The sequence below is a fragment of the Sarcophilus harrisii genome, chromosome X (assembly GCF_902635505.1).
Source record: "Sarcophilus harrisii chromosome X, mSarHar1.11, whole genome shotgun sequence".
NCBI classification, from domain to species: domain Eukaryota; kingdom Metazoa; phylum Chordata; class Mammalia; order Dasyuromorphia; family Dasyuridae; genus Sarcophilus; species Sarcophilus harrisii.
This window is the reverse complement of record NC_045432.1, coordinates 55,308,654-55,326,024: the sequence shown is the minus strand read 5'-3', so window position 1 is coordinate 55,326,024 and position 17,371 is coordinate 55,308,654. Positions and strand designations below refer to the sequence as shown.

At 35.4% G+C, this 17,371-nt stretch overlaps 1 protein-coding gene across 2 annotated transcripts in view; it reads left to right on the top strand.

Moving 5' to 3' along the window:
• Positions 1 to 17,371, top strand: part of ABCB7 (ATP binding cassette subfamily B member 7) — a 114,998-nt gene that overhangs the window by 50,448 nt on the left and 47,179 nt on the right. For both annotated transcript variants that reach the window (XR_004230609.1, XM_031944809.1), the window contains exons 2-4: positions 2,815 to 2,892; positions 5,912 to 5,998; positions 13,846 to 13,965. Coding sequence is in view for 1 of the 2 variants with exons in the window: in XM_031944809.1 (XP_031800669.1) it covers positions 2,815 to 2,892; positions 5,912 to 5,998; positions 13,846 to 13,965 (285 nt within the window). In the remaining variant the exon portion in view is untranslated. The remainder of the gene's footprint in view (positions 1 to 2,814; positions 2,893 to 5,911; positions 5,999 to 13,845; positions 13,966 to 17,371) is intronic.

Sequence of the window (17,371 nt, the reverse complement as noted above, 5' to 3'; positions counted from 1 at the left end):
AGGGTAAGTCACTTAATCTCTGATTGTCTTAATACTCTGGAAAAGAAAATGGCAAACCACTGCCATATTTTTGCCACGAAAATCCCATAGACAACACTGGTGTGCTATCATCCATGGGATCACAAAGAATTGAACATTACTGAATGACATGAATGCTGATCATCCTTTCTGCTATCTTCAGTTTTGAAAAAGTTCAGTTTTGAAAAGCATCTAAGACCAATGCACGATTTTCTCAGAAAATAATTGTTTTCCTGATTGAAATCTGTTGTAGTTGTTTGTTCTTTGTTTTTTAAGAGGATCAATGACATCATGAGGTGATGTCTTGACTTGCACCTGAATTGATTTAAGTGAGGCAGAATTATGTAAAGTCCTCAGCCTTATTCTTTCTTCCAGAATCTTCAAAGTCTAGTGGCAAGACAAAAGTCAAGAGAGCTGGCAATGGCCCAGGATGCAGTGGATGACGTGGGCGTCTTCGATGCCTGATCAAGCTCTAAGAGCTCTACAGTGCTTGTTCCAGCTATCTTCATGGCTGTTGGAACAAATTTTTCTCATCCACCCGTTCTGGGGGATGTCTTCACAATGCTGGGGAGATTGAAGGGGGGAGGGGAATCTTAAATCTTTACATGTGTCAGATTGAAACCCATCCAAGAGTAAGCTTTGGCATAAAAATTTGCTGTTTGATAAAAATTGTTGGGAAAACTGAAAAGCAGCCTGGCAGAAATTGGGTATTGGCAGAAATTGGGTATTGTCTATTATCTTACACCATTTGCCATGGTGCGGTCAAAATGGAAACGTGGCCTAGATATGAAGGGAGATATAAGTAAATAAGAACAACTTGGAACATATTACCAATCAGACTTATGAATTGGAGAAGAATTTTGTGATTTAAAATGGTAAATGTTGATTGCATTAAATTAAAAACCAATGTAGCCAAGATTAGAAAAGAAAGGAGAAAATTGGGGGAATTTGTTTCCAAAGGTGATTAGGGAAAAAAGGACAAGAAACTGTATGTTCTGAATATTTATAGCAGCTCTCTTTGTAGGGGCAAAAACTGAAATTGAGAGGATGCTCATCAGTTGGAGAATGGTTTCATAAGTTGTGCTATATGACTGTGATAGAATACTACTGCACTCTAAGAAATAATGAGCAGGTTGATTTAGAAAAGCATGGAAAGACTTGCATGAAATAATGAAGACTGAAATGACCAGAACAAGAGAATGTTGTATATAGTAACAGCAGTACTTTTTGAAGAATTACTGTGAATAGTTAAGTTATTATGAATATCATAAATACTCAAATGAACTACAAAGGACCTGTGATGCTAGAGTGGTTTTCCATCTACTTCTTCAGCTCATTTTCCAGATGAAGAGACTGAGGCAACCAGAATGAAGTGACTTGCCCAGGGATATACAGCTAGTTAAGTATTTGTGGGCAGATATGAACTCATGAAGATGAGTCTTTCTGACTCCCAGCTCAGCATTCTATCCATTGTACCATCTTAGCTGCCCCAGTAGTAATGGTAGCTAGCATTTACATAGTGCTTTAAAGTTTGTAAAGTGCTTTACAAATATTATCTTATTTGATCCTCAGAACAACCCTGGGAGGTAGGTGCTGTTGTTATCCCCATCATACAGATGAAACGGAGCCAAACAAGTTAAGTGACTTCCCCAGAGGCCTTGGTAGGTTTTGAATTCAGTTCTTGCTAACTCCAAGTCCAGCACTTTATCTACTGTACTACCTAGGTATCTACTACAATGAGAAATCACAACATTTTTTGGCATGCCATTATGTCCATTGTATAGATTAGCATTCAGAAATTTTGATGAAGAAAATATTTTTAAAAAAGCAATAGCGATGATCCATTCTTTACAGACCATAACACAATAATAATAATGACGTAAGCAAAAAAAGTAGATCTAAATGGAGACTCGATAGAAACATCCTGAATAACGAGCGAGTCAAAGACCAAATTACAGAAATAGCACTTGGAAAAGCAAATCATAATGAGACATCATGCCACAATTTCAGGGATGTATAGCTAGAGAAAAATATCTCTAACATAAATTATCAAAATAGAAAAATAGAGGATTAATGTTTTGAATATACACGCTGAAAATTAGATGTAACTGTTGAATGTTGAAGATAATGTTAAACTTTCTCAGTGTTCCTTAATTTTGCTAAACTTTTTTCCCCCTCTTTTTTCCTCTTCGATATAAGGAGTCGCTCTCTGAGAAGGACATAGGGATGGGATACACTGGGAAATGTTGGTGACTTAAAATCTTAATCCATAAAAATATACTTTAAGCAATTTTTAAAAATCAAGGATTGATAATACTAAAAATGAGCTAAAAACTGTTTCTTTCTAAAAGCTAACAGAGTTGATAAACATTTTGCTAACCTGATCACAAAGAAGTTGAAAGCAGAAATTGTGGTTATGGCCAGAGCAGACAGGCATGTAAAGATAATAAACAGAAGAACATGGAACAACAATACAGTGTAAAGAAAGAAATGTAGAAGTATCCAGAAAAAAGAAAGATGACTTTGGGGCCTTGATGAGGAAAAACAAACCCAACCTGGAAACCTTGGAGGGAGCTGCATTGCGAGCATATATTCTTGGGTACTTTTATTGAGTGAAGTAATTGTTTTACTCAAAACCAACTTTTTGTTTCTTTTACTCTTTTGGTCAGGTTACCAAAGTATTAGCAGGCTAAAATCATTTGTGACTTTCATTTTATGTTGCTTTATGAAAAATAAAGGAAATCTTCTTTAAACATTGAACATTGATTAATTGTCCTGTTTTTTTCCCTGGAACAGATTTCAGATACATTCAGACAAGCCTCATGGAAGCATTTTGGGACACACTATTCAAGACCATTATTTGAGATTACAAAGGTAAGATTAAACAGTCTTTTCTACTCTCTTACAGCTGGGGGAAAAGTGCGAGCCCTTAGAGCATTTTCCAATTTATGCTGCCTATTTTACATCTCTCGTATAATTTCCCTTTTCATGTTTTCTAAGTACTTATGAGATGAATAGGAAGTTATATTTCTGCCCCTGGGAATGGAGGGGAAAAAAACCTGCACTGAAATATTGTGTATGTGTGTGTGTGTGCGCGCACGTGTATACCCTCCCTCCCCTTTAACCCCTTGAGAAATGTTGCTGAATTTCTCAAAATCAATGCCAACTAAAATAACATGTTCAGAAATCTTTTATAAATGTAATGGCAGATTGTTGACACTCAAATTTATCCTGATGTTTTATATGTGATATATGGAATGGAGTGAGATTTTTAGATGATTGATGCTTCTTTCAAGGATTCCTGGTAAGCAGAATGCCAGCGAACTCTCAGTGTATTAGAACCCAGACAGGTGCATGCTGCCAAGTTTGCATCTTGGTTTTGGTTATTGGTAAATGAAGGGTGATTTGAGACAATTGCCAGTACTTTAAAAAAGACTCAGGTGAATCTTCCTGAAAGAAGGGGGCCCCCAAACTGGAAGCTAATCCAAATCTTTTGCTTTTTGAGCTGGTGTTTTAAAAGAGACCTTTGTTATGTCTGTTTTCTGAGGCCCTGCTATGTTATATTATTCCCTGCCCTTTGCCTTTTATGAAGGTCAAGTTGACTTTGCATGTTTGTTTGAACCTATAACATCACTCGTTACCTCTGCCTTCAGGGAAAATTGGTTATAAGGCGACTTTATTGAGTTAAAAAATCTCTTTTCTGTATTTTCTGTTTCTAAAACACCCTAATTTTGAATCCCAGACCAGTAACTAATTTTGAGTAATAGCTTCTTTTTGGTTTAAACTCACAACAATAGAGAAGATCATCTCTCATAAATTGATTCAAAGCTGGTGCTATGATTATCATTATATATATATTTGTGTTTGCAAAGCACTTTACTCTGATTAATGAATTATTGGTAATTGTGGCTACTGCATAGGCATAATGAATTCTGTGCCTTTCATGAAGTGCTCTTGGTTGTGACAATGGTTTTCTTTTTAAACGTTGAAACAAGATGACTGTTTTGGTTGTGTCTCATGTTTTCCCCCGATGCTTTATTTTTGTGTTTTTCTAATCAGAGGAACACTTTTATTGCACTGATGCTTGGCCCCATGCACCCTCTTCCCTCTCACCTCCCTTGTGTGTTTTATAATAGGCAGGAAAGTGCCTTACTGATTCACAAGTGTTATTAGGAAATTTGTGCATCTGGCTTCCTTTTTAGACTTAATGTTATTCAGTATATATGAGCATGTATTATGGAAAGATCACTGAATTTGGAGCCCAAAGACCTGGTTTTGAATTTGAGCTCTGCTTATTCTTAGTTTGTTAGACTTTAGTTAAGTCACTTCTCTGTGATTCTGTCTTCCCCACCTCACAGGGATTTTATGGATTTGTTTATGAGAAAAATCCTACAAAGCTCAAGGGCTATCATTTTTCTAAGGATGTCGAAATTTAAAGTTCAATTCCTGGTCAAGGTGTTCGGGATCAATTAGAGAGCAATAATGATGGGAGTATGGCTTAGTGGAAAGCATATAAGATTTGCAATCAGAGTGTCTGGATCTGAGTTGGGACTCTACTACTTTCCATCTTTTGGCCTTGAGCAAGTCTCAGCCTCCCCTGGGCCCCACTTTTCTTGTCTTTAAATGGGAGGATTGGACTAGATGGCCACTGAGTGTCCTTCCAATTTTAAAATCGATAATCCATACTATCATAGGGAGAAATAATTAAATCAGATACACTCATTGAAAAGTAAGAAATCCATTTGAAGAATAGGATGAAGGCAATGGCCAGGTGTCTTATTAAAGCTTGCTTACCAGTTGGGACATACTTTAATGTTGTGGTGAAAGGCTTCAGGAAAGACATTACAAGTCACAAGGTATTAGCACGTCTTAGTTTCTCAGAGGATATAGAGCTAGAAAGGACTTTCAAATTCATCTAAAAGAAGAGAAAAGTGAAGGGAATTGCCCAGAGTCATAAGAGCAAAGGTTTAGAGCTGGAAGGAACCTTAGTGCTCAACTAATCCAACCTCTTTCTTTATAAATGAGGAAACTGAGGTCCGGAGAGGTTTTGTGTCATGGCCAAGGTCAGCCATTTATTAAATGTCAGAGCACGGCTTCCAACACACGTCCTGTCACTGCCTATTCAAGGCTTTTTCTACTGTGTCTTGGTACCTCCCTGAATGAGCACATTTTAAGCCTCAGCCAGTAGCTCACTTATTTTAAGCAATACACCCCTAGAATTCCATTAAAATGAAGGGCATTGTTTTGTTATAGTGAGATTTTGTTCAAATGAATTTATTAATCAAAATCTTTCTGTATTGCAACAGGACTTCTTGATTAAACATAGTGAGCATCCACATTCTTTTGTAACAACTTGCCTTATAGAAGAAACACAGATAATTTATCTAAGAACAAACCTGTTCTCTTCTTGACTTCTGGATTATACAATTTGCTTTAGAGAGGTAGTTTGGGCATAGATTTGGGGGATAATATGAGAATGGGAAGAAGAAAGGGGATTTGGGAGAATTTCAGGAATAATTGGTAGCATAATAGAAGAATAAACAGCTTAGCTGTCATTCTCAATACTACCTACAATCAAGCATAAACATTTGAGCCCTGTGTTTGAAAAACTAGCTGTTAACATAGAAAACACTGTTAATTTTCTATTATTATATTGTTTTAAAATTGTGATTGTTTTTAATTTTTTAATTAAAATTGCTTATTATTTTAGAAGGTATCCTTTTTATTGTGCAAGCCTTGGAAACGAGGCTTTGAACTTGAATCAGATTCCATTAAATAATAAAAATTTCATTAGGCTAGTCATGCCAGATTCTAAGAATGAGTTTCTTTGAGCATTTCTGAAATAGTAGATTGTTGAATAACTCACGAACTGATCGGTGTCATATTCAACCAGGCTTCCCAGACGTGGCCATTGATAGAAAAGAGGACATGTTGGCACGGTCATGCAGGAGGAGGACTCCACACAGATCCTAAGGAAGGGGTAAGAGGAAGTCGATAAATATTGCTGGGAATTCCTGTTCATGATTCTCTTTCTGTTAAAGATGTGTAATTAAGAGTCTTTTATGTTATTTCTGTACTAAAAAAAATGTGTTCGGTCCAGTTAATTGCAGTTTTTTGGATCTCATATTTCATATTTGTTGTCCAGATGAGACCTTCGTATCAGGTAATGGTCCTCCATGTGTTTTCATCTTAAACTTAATAGTTTTGTACTATCACTTGATGATAGTTGTTGAACCCAGCCTTGTCAGTAAGGTGGCTAATTAGTCATTACATATTCAAGTAATATTTATGGCACGTTTTTACCTCCTGGTTGTTTTGTTTTGAAGCTTTAACATAATTTCCCCCTTCTTTCCCATATCTTTTAATTTATTGCATAGAATTAATTATAATAATACACCTATGTAGCACTTAATGTGATCTCATAGAATATACACTTGGATTTAATGTGGGTTCAAATCCACGTGTCTTTGTCTAGAACCTGGTGCTTTTTCTGTAAAGTGAGGAGGCTGGGCTAGATAATTCCAGGTTTGGAAATGCTTTCTTCACTACAACTTGGAAGTGAGTAGATCAGTGGGTATTATCCCCATTTTACAAATGAAGATCCTCAAGTCCAGGCTTTCCCAGGGTCATATAACTAATATGAAGTAGCAGAACTAAGTGTTTGAATGATAGTCTTCAGAACGCAAATCCATTGTTCCACTACCAGGATCTCCTCAAATTAGATGGTAAATCTTCTGTCTCTTTATAATCATGTAGACAGAATAAAGCAGGAGAATCACTGCAAGGTTATGTGGAGTCTGGGCCGTCATTGAGACAGAAGTTGGCATAATACCTCCATTTCCTTTTTGGAAGACTGGATTTTCATTGTTTTTTTTTTTTTTTTTTTGAGTAGATTCATACTGCATTAGTAACACACTTTCTCTTTTCCTTTTATCCTCTTTCTTTTTCTCGCCTTCAGTGGAGCCCAGCGTCCAGACAGAATTAAAGCATCATTGGTGTTGGTAAAAGGGGCTAAATTGAAGCATCGTTTCCTTTATTCCCCTCTCGGTACTTAGGAAGAGGTGTCTTCCTCCTAAGAAGCTATGGGGAATCAAATATGATATAGAACAGAAAAAGAGAACCATATATTCAGTTTTTAAAAACCAACAAGCAATTCATATTTACTATTGTGCCAAGTACTGTGCTACACACAGGGTATACGAGGAAAAAATGGTAAAGATCCTTTTTAATAAGAGGAGATCTACTTATACCTAGATCTATACAAAGTCCATATATATTGGCTGTATACAAGATAAGGACAAAGTAGAGGATGAGGCACTAACAGTTGGAGAAACAAGGGACCAAAGAAGGTGACACCGAGCTGACTCCTGAAGCAAGCCTTTTATGTTCAGCCTTGTAGTGTAGTTATTTATGTTCATGCCTTAGCTCAGTTACCTTGTAGACTCTTTAAGGTCAGGGAAATGTCTCATTTGTATTTCTATACCCTGTACATAGTCAGTGCTTGACAAATGTTTGTTGAATTGAATTGAAATCCTAAATTCTTTATGATTAAAGCTAGCAAATAATAGCATAGCAACACATAGTTAACTATTTTTTTTTATCAATTTATTCTCCATGTAAACATGATGAAATTAGGGTTAGAAATTGACATTCTAATTTTGTTTCTGTTTCACAATTTAACATGGTGCCCACCAGCTTTTCTTTCAGTTGATAACGATGCTTAAAGTGTCAGTTCCAGCTAGTTTTGAAATTTAAAGCCATTTAGCTTCAAGAACAACAACAACAAAAAAATAGGTACTTATAGAGATCCTGTTGTGATTGTATCTGTGTCAACAGGATGTATAGGATAATTCCATTTTTACTTTTGCAGGTCTGTTCATGATGATTTGGTGTTTGTTTTTACAGAGTGTTGTAGTCATTATATAATAGCTTAATTAAATTAGTCATCAACATTGTAGACTTTTTTTTCTAACTTAAAAAAAGTAATCTCTCCCGACATAAAGAATGGGAAATTCACAGACCCTCAGGCTTTCTAATTTACATCTCCCCAGTTTTCAAAAGACCTCACTGAATCACTCCATCCTTTCTCGCTATTATCCAATAGCTCCTCTCCTTTTTGTAGCTAAACTCCTTGTTAAGGTTAAGTGATACCTCCACTTCCTTTTCCTCTCTGTTCTTGATTCTCTGTAGTCTAGCTCTAACTTCATCATTTAACTGAAACTGCTCTCTCCAAAGTTATCATTAATTTTTTAATTGTTAAATCTAATGACTTTTTTTCTCAATCCTTATGCTTTCTGATTTCAGCTTTTGACACTCTCTTCATCTTGCTACTCCCTTCTCTCAAGGTTTTCACAACATTGACTGCTCCTTCTCAGTATTCTTTGCTGAATCTTCATCCAAACCCTGCCCACTAAATGTGAGTGTCTCCCAAGGTTCTCGCCTTGCCTCTCTTTTCTTTTCCTTCCTTATAGTTTAACTTAGTGATTTTTCCAGTTCCCATGGATTCAGTGACTGTCTCTATTCATATTCTGAGGTCTGTTTATTCAGCCTTCACCTGTGTTCTGACATCCAGTACCATATCTCCATCTGCCTTTTGAATATCTCAAGAAGAATGTCTCATAGACATCTTAAACTCAACATCTCCATGACTGACCTCATTATTATTCCCTTAAAACCTTCCCTTTCCTAACCTCTTATTGTTGAGGATATACCCCTCTTCCTACTCATCTGAGCTCACAGTGTCAGTGTCTCCCTTGACTTCTCACTGGCATTCGCCTCCCCCTTCACCATTTTAATTTGTTTCCAAATCCTATTCATTCTGTCTTTACAATATGTCTCATCTTAACTCCCTTCTCTCTTCTAACACTGAAACCATCCTTATGCAGGTCCCCATCACTTCACACCTGACTATTGCAATGACCTTTGGTTTGGCTTCCCTTAGACAACTTTGTTCCCACTCTACTCAGCCTTTGAATTGATCTTGCTAAAACGTGGGTCTGACTGCGTCATCCTCCTACTCAGTAAATTCCATTTGGTCCCTATCACCTCTAGAATAAAATAAAAAATCCTCTGGTTATTAAAACCTTTAATATCCTGGTTTCTTTTGAGCTTTTCCAATTTTATATCTTTTATCCATGTATTCTATAGCCATGCCACTGGCCTTCTTTCTGTTTCTCTCCTACTTCATATGTGTTTACTGGGTGTCCCCCATTCTTGGAATACTCTCCCTCTTCATCTCTGCCTCCTGGCTTTTCTGGTTTCCTTCAGTCTCAGCTAAAATCCCACTTTCTACAAACAGTCTTTCTTAGTCCTCCCAATGCTAGTGGTTTCTCTGTGGGATTACTTCCAGTTCATCCGGTATGTTGTTTCATGTCTGCCCCATTTGAATGGCAGCTTCTTGAGGGCAGGGACTGCTTTTTGCTTTTTTTGTATCCCTAGTTCTTATTAGCACAGTGCCTGGCACATAGTAGATGACTAGTAAATGTTTGTTGCTTGCTTCCTTGCTGACATCTTAATAGCTTGACAAAAGTGATGTATTTAAGCCTACCTTGTACCTATTAGTGGGTTAGACAGTGTTTATACTAATATAAAGGTGACAATCTCTGCCTTCAAGGCAGATTTTAGCAGAATTACCTAGAAATTACCTATCCTTATATAAGTAATCTGAGTTTTCAAAAATGCCAAATTCTTTTTTTCTTTTTCTTTTGTAGTGTTTTTTTTTTCCAATTACATGTAAAATTTTTAACATTCATTTTTGTTTTTGGTATGATTTTTAATCATACAAATAAAAACATAATTCCAAAATTTAGACCTGGTTTTCTTATTTTTTTTCCTAATAATATTTTATTTTTCCAAATATATGTAATGATAGTTTTCAACATGCATTTTTGTAAAACTTTGCATTCCAAATTTTTCTCCCTCCTTCCCTTATTTCTCCCCTCCCCAAGACAGCAAGCAATCTGATATAGGTTAAATATGTGCAATTCTTTTAAACATGTTTCCATATGTGTCATGTTCAAGAAAAATCTGAAGGGGAAAAAAACCACAAGAGAAGAAAAAAAAAAAACAAAACCAACAAACCAACAACAACAACAACAACAACAACAAAATGAAAAAACTATGCTTCGATCCATATTCAGTCTCTATAGTTCTCTCTTTGGATATGGATGACATTTTCCATACCAAGTCTATTGGAATTCCCTTGAATCATCACATTGCTGAGAAGAGCCAGGCTTATCACAGTTAATCATCATGTAATCTTGTTGTTGCTGTGTACAATGTTCTCTTGGTTCTACTCACTTCACTCAGCATCAGTTCATGTAAGTCTCTGCAGGCCTTTCTGAAATCATACTGCTGATCATTTCTTATAGAACAATAATGTTTCATTACATTCATATACATATTTAGCTATTCCCTAACTGGTTGAAATCCACTCAATTTCCAGTTCCTTGCTACCACAAAGAGGAGTGCTGCAAATATTTTTGCACATGTGGGGCCTTTTCCCTCTTTTAGATCTCTTTGGGATACAGATTCAGTAGTGAGATTGCTGCACCAAGGGTATGTACAGTTTGATAGCCCTTTGGGTATAGTCCAAATTGCTCTCCAGAATGGTTGGCTCATTTCAAAACTCCAATAATGCGTTAGTTTAGGGTTAATTTCCCTTATTCTCTCCAACATTTATCATTATCTTTTTTATCATTATCTTTTCCTGTTATTTTAACCAATCTGACAGGTGTGAAGTGGTACCTTAGAGTTTTCTTCATTTGCATTTCTCTCATCAATAGTGATTTAGAGCACTTTTTTCATATGAGTAGAAATGGTTTTAATTTCTTTGTTTGAAAATTGTTTGTTTATATCCTTTGACCATTTATGAATTGGGGAATGGCTTGTATTCTTATAAATTTGAGTTAGTTCTTTATCGAGTTTAGAAATGAGGCCTTTATCAGAAACACTGGCTGTAAAATTTGTTTTCTAGCTTTCTGCTTCTCTTCTAATCTTAACTGCATGGGTTTTGTTTGTGCAATAAATAGCTTTTTAATTTAATGTAATCAAAATTACCCATTTTTCATTTCATAATGTTCTCTAGTTCTTCTTTGGCCATAAATTCCTCCCTTCACCAAATAGAGTGCTCTTTGCTCTTCTTATTTGTTTATATCACTCTTTATATCTAAATCATGAACCCATTTTGACTTTATCTTGGTATAGGGTATGAGATGTTTGTCTGTGCTTAGTTTCTGCCATGTTCTTTTCCAGTTTTCCCAGCAGTTTTTGTCACATTTTGAGTTGTTATTCCAGAAACTAGAGTCTTTGGGTTTACCCAACAGTAGATTATTTTAGTCATTGATTACTGTGTCATATGTTGCTAACCTATTCCACTGAGCCAATACTTTATTTCTTAGCCAATACTAAATGGTTTTGATGTCTGCCACTTTGTAATATAGTTTTAGGTCTAGTATGATTAGGCCATCTTCTTTAGCATTTTAATCTTGATATGCTTGACTTTTTGTTCTTCCAGATGAATTTTGTTATCATTTTTTCTAGCTCTGTAAATTAAAAATTTTTTTTTAGCAGTTTGATTGGTATGGCATTGAATAAGTTGACTACTTTAGGTAGAATTGTCATTTTTCTTATATTAACTCTGCCTACCCATGAGCAATTGGTGTTTTTCCAATTGTTTAGATATGACTTTATGTATGTGAAAAGTGTTTTGTAATTGTGTTCATATAGTTACTGAGTTTGTCTTGGCAGGTAGACTCCCAAATATTTTATATTGCCTCCAGTTATGAGATCCCAGTTTCTTGCCACTACTGTTGACCACTGTTTCCCTTTTTCTTCATCTTCCTCCTTTTATAAATTTCCTGAGCCATGTATGTATGTTTGTATGTATATACATATACATTCATGCATGTATCAAAGGAGGTGTGTGTGGGGGGGTGTAGAATCTGAATTAAAAAAAAAATCTCCTCCATTTACTTATTCGATTTACATTTGGCCTTAGTTTAAAAAAGGAGAAAATATTTTTTCAAAGTTTTTCAAACTTTGTACTTTACCTAAACTAGAACCAAAGTCATGTACTTTATAGCTTAATGGATTCATAATGCGTAATTACACAACTTTGGAACCCATTTTGTTAAATGAAGTGGTGACATTTTATGCACAATTAACCCAACTAGAATAATTTTCTTGCTTTTAGCCATAAGTTCTCTGTGTCCTTATTGGTGTATATTGAAGGAGGCCCTGACAAGAGAGAAAGCTTCCCGTAGCCCTTTAAGGCAGAGGCTTTTTGTTGTTGATTCAAGAAAAATAAGGCTTACAATACTCAGAAAATGCTTAAGCAATTGAAATGTCCCTGTCTGTGTTCTAAATGCATCAAAATGATACTCATTTAGTAATAGTATGATTGGAAAAATGAGTTTTAAAATTACAGTTCCCTTCTATTTATCAAAAAATAGCTACCTACTTATTAGAGTCCTTATATATCCATTAAATGTACCTGTGTTTTTATGTGTACATACACATTATTTTTGATTTAATTTTGTTTAACGTACTTTCAGCATTTAATATTAATGCTGCCATAAGGTTTTAAAGCATCAGTAGACTATAGCTTCTTCTGTTTTCAATACAGTATGACATTGATCTTATTTATGGTAGTCTATACTCAGCAAAGTGACAAAAATAGACTCTGAATATAGTTTGTGAAACTACAGACAGAAAAATGGCTGCGTGCAATTTGTGAATTTTCCTGTATATGGTACATATTTTTTTCCTTCTTAATGGAAAAATCTGCTTGAAATCAAGTAACTTTTATCACCTTTTGCCAAAAGAGAGCTTCAGTCACTGCTCTAATACAGCATGCCCCTCCTCTCACTCTGATTTTAATGTATCTAGTTTATGTATCTTTGATTATTTTCTTTAATTTATGCTCAGATTACAGTGGGGAAAAAAAGCATTTTGTTGAGGTTTTTGAGGCTGTTAGCAATGAAAATTTGAATTTAGAGAAGCAAATTGGGTTAAGGTCAGGGTTGATGAGTACAGCTGGCAGGCTGTATTGTTGAAGATGTTTAGTTTTACACTGTTGCTTGATTCTGTTTAGCCAGTATATACAGGTCCTATACTGCTGAACTGTGTTCTGTGTTCTAACATGAGAAGTGACTCAGGACCTTGAAGTATTCTAAATGACAACGTGAAATAAATTAAAAGAACCCATGGTGAAAAAAGCTGTCCACCTCCAGACAGAACGGAAGCACCGTTTTTTTCTTCCTTTTTTGGGGGGATAGGGAAGGAGTATCACAACTAATGTGAAAATATATTTTGCATAGCTTCATTTTTTTAAAGGGTATCATTTCTTACCATTCTCAGTGAATTGTAGATAGAGTAAAAAGAGAGAGAATTTGTAATTGAAAATACGAAGAAATAAGCAGAAAAAAAGGAAATAAGTAATTCCAGAAATGACATATTTCTTGCTTGCTATGAACTTTATGGTGAAGGCATTTCTCTATGGTTTTATGGGATTTTCTGATGATTTAATGAAGATAATCGCCCTCCCTTCTGACTTTCTCTAGAATAGGTTAGAATCTGAGATTAGTATTTTAGTTTTTAAAATTAGGAGACATCCCTGAGCTTAAAAAATTTTTTTTGAAATAAATTTACATTTCCTAAAAGTGTTTCATTATTTTGAAAAGTACTGCATTTACATTCAGAATCAGTGATACTTATAATGTTGTTCCCCTTAAATTACCTAATATTTCAGCAAACGTTTCAGATATTAAAGTATATTTATGTCTAAAGTTGCATCTTAATATTTTTTTCTTTTTTTTCTTTCAACAGCTAAAAGATGTAGACACCCAGAAAATCCTAAAAGTAATGCTTTCATATGTATGGCCCAAAGATAGACCTGATCTGCGAGCTCGAGTTGCCATTTCTCTGGGCTTATTAGGAAGTGCAAAGGTAAGAGAGATGGACTTGAAGTGGTTATTCTTGTAACTTAGCAACTCCCTGCTGTGTTCTAGCAGTGAGCTGTTGGGCTCAGAGAATCAGAGATGATAGGGACCTCAGAAATCATCTAGGCGTCTCTACAACATCCATAGCGGGGGGCCAACCAACTGCTAGCTGCAGGGAACCTATAATATAGGAGACACTGAGGATTATGACTATTTACATGAGTCCTGTCAAAATTATTCCTAGAGCAGTAAACTCCCTGACTGATGGTCAGGCATCGAGGAGCCACACATAGTTTTTTACAACACAGTCATAAACTCTGAAAAAGGGCTATAGCTGCAATAAAGCCCATGCACGCCCCCACTTAGAGCTTTATGTACTCTGGTTTATATTGTTCACTAATTCACAATAGATTACACACAAGTTTGAAGAGTGATTAAATTTGTTACTAGACACAATGAGGAGAGGTAGCTGACAGTTTAACAGCAAAGGAGGAAATAGAAAACCTTGACCAGAGATGGAAAATGAGCAAAAACAGTACTATAGAATGTAAGCCTGCTTTTGAGTAAGGATTGTTTCAGTCTTTGTATTCATAGCTTTAGACCGTAGCCTCATATATGTTAGAGAAACAATAAATATTTATTGATTGATCTCTTTATTAAGAGATAGATCACTTTATTATGAGATTAGATGCCTGTACCACAGATTTTATGAGTCATCAGAAAAGGTTATATATTTTAATTCTCAGTTTGAGAGAACAGACCAAGTATAACACATCTTCGATTCTATTCTATTCTATTAAATTAAATCTTATTCTATTAAAAAACAACAACTACCAAAGTTTTGACTGAAAGATATAAGCTTCTTTTATCTAGAAAATTAACTTGTGTGATATAACTCATTTTCAAATGTTATTAGATAAATAAGGTATTATTGTGTTTTGGCTGCTGCTTCAATGTATTTGGATAAAACATTTTCTATCTTCAAAGTTATTTCTTATTTACTTCTTCACTAAGGCTACCTATTTTTCCTTGCTGGGACCCATTTTCCCCATCCATCTCCCTTTTTAGTACTTAGTGCTTCTGAGCTCTACTTTAGCCTTTTCTCAGGTTGCCAAGCAACAGACAGATAATCCATGCTGTAGGCTGTTTGTTGAAGTCCAAGGGACAGGAGAGTTCTAGCAGTCTGATTTCAATAACTAACAGAGGAATATTCTGAACTCTTGTAATAATATTTCAGCTAGCACCATATTTTCAGTAGTTCTTTATTTTATGTACACATTATATAAAGTTAATTTTTAGCTCTCAGGCAAATTAGCAATGACAATTTAACCTTCGGCATTTTAATAATTTGTGAGTTAAAAGTAAATGTATGTTTATTCTTTTTTAGACTTTGTGTGTAGCAAAGGGGAACAGAGAAGATTGATAGAATTGTTCACAAGGAAGAGTTTGAACTAATGGTATATGTAGGAGGATTTGTTTTTAAGGAATAAGTTCAGATCCTTCAAAATGTAGATTCCTTTGCTCTTCAGAAATAAAAAAAAAACTGTTTTGGTCAGAGCAAAGCCTTAATTGAGATGGAGACCTAGATATAAGCTAATTTTCTAGGTGCCTAAAATATCTATAGCTTAAGTGCCTCCAGAATGTAACCCATTATCATTGCATCAAACAGATAGATGCAGGAAAGGGAAACATTTAGACGATATGCTTAATTCCTTTGGAAATGGGGGAAGAAAAAAGCTAAATGTCATGGACTGTGTCTACTGGTTTTTGGTGGTTCCACAGAGGAAGATTATTGTTGTCATTTGTTAACTTTGGGGCATTCTACTGACCCTACCTAGGCTGTTTGAGTATAGAAGTATAGAATGTAGTCTACAAATGTCATTCTACAGTCTACAGTCATTCTTTCTCCAGATTCTGTATTGATGTTGGTATTTAATACCCATGTTTCAATATTTGGGGCCTTATTACAATCCTTAATATTACTGTTATAGTTTTGGGCAGCATTGCAAGTATATTATTGATGTGTAGTAATAATAGCTCATATGTATGTAGCATTTTATTCATAACAGCCCTGAACAGTAGATACTGCAAGTTGAAGCCAAGAGAGACTAAATAGACTTAGCCAAAGTCTCTTAGCTGGTGCTGGCTAATTAGCATTTAGATAGGACTTTGGAGTATACAGAATGCTTTATAGATGTTAGCTCATTTGATCCTCACAAAAACCCTCAGGACTAGGTACTGCCTGGTTTTGAAATCGGTTCTTCCTGACTCCAGATCTACTGCTTTATCTACCTTGCTATCAGATACCTCTAGTAAGTGTCTTTGTGGTGATTCTAAACCACGACTTTAGACTGCAGGCCCAGTGTTCTCTCTCTCTATACCATGTCATCTTTCTCCAGTCAAACTAGTACCATGACTCAGTGCTTTCACATGTAATCGTTTCAGGATGAAATGGACCCTTCTGCACTATGTGGAGTGTCAGCTACCTGTGCTTGCAAATCCAATTACTGGCATGTTGCTCGAACTGTTGAACTTGAAAGAATTTTTGTACTTTGTAAAAAGCTTGTTAATGGGTTGGCTGGCAAATATCAATCAGTCATTCAGTAAGCATTTATTAAGTACCTGCTCTGTGCCGGGCACTGTGCTAAATACTAGAGATCTGTTACTGTATATTTTCTGCATTAGATTATGTTAAAAAAACTTTTTTTAATCCAACTGCCATCTTAAAAATTTGTATTATCCTTCATTTCTCCAAGTACATTTAAGTGTAAGTTAAATTTTAAATAAAATTTTTCCAACAGGGATGAATCTTGGAAAGGAGGTTTTATTCAAAACAAAACAAAACAACACTTTCATCACATTTTAAAAATAATCCTTTAACTAAGCAAAAGAAAGGAAATTCCTAGCCACACTCCAGGACATCTATCACATTTTCAGAATGAAGTCATTAATTCTTACTCCAGATTAATTCTTTCAACTCAATCATACCCCTTCATTCCCCTTCTACTCACACCTTGGAGGAATGAAGCAATAATATGAGTAATGGACGGAGAAGAATGACTTCTATAGTGTAAATTGAAAGGTAAATGATGAAGGTGCTACTTAACATTGAGAAGACACTTTTTAATTGAATCCATCCAATATGATTTGTCTAAAAACTATCACAGAAGTATACTTATTAAGTTGTCATTTCAACTTTGAGCATTCGAGTCTGAAAAAAAAATTAATTTGCTGTCACTTCTGGTCATGATACCATTTCTTCAGTTTGATAAATACTTGATATGCTACTCTTAACAGCATTTTACAAATGGGGAAACTGAGGCTGAATGGGTTAAAGTGATCTTCCCAAGGATACACAGCCAGTGAGTGAGTGAAGCATGATTCCGTTTGTATCTCTCTGATTCCCTGTCTAG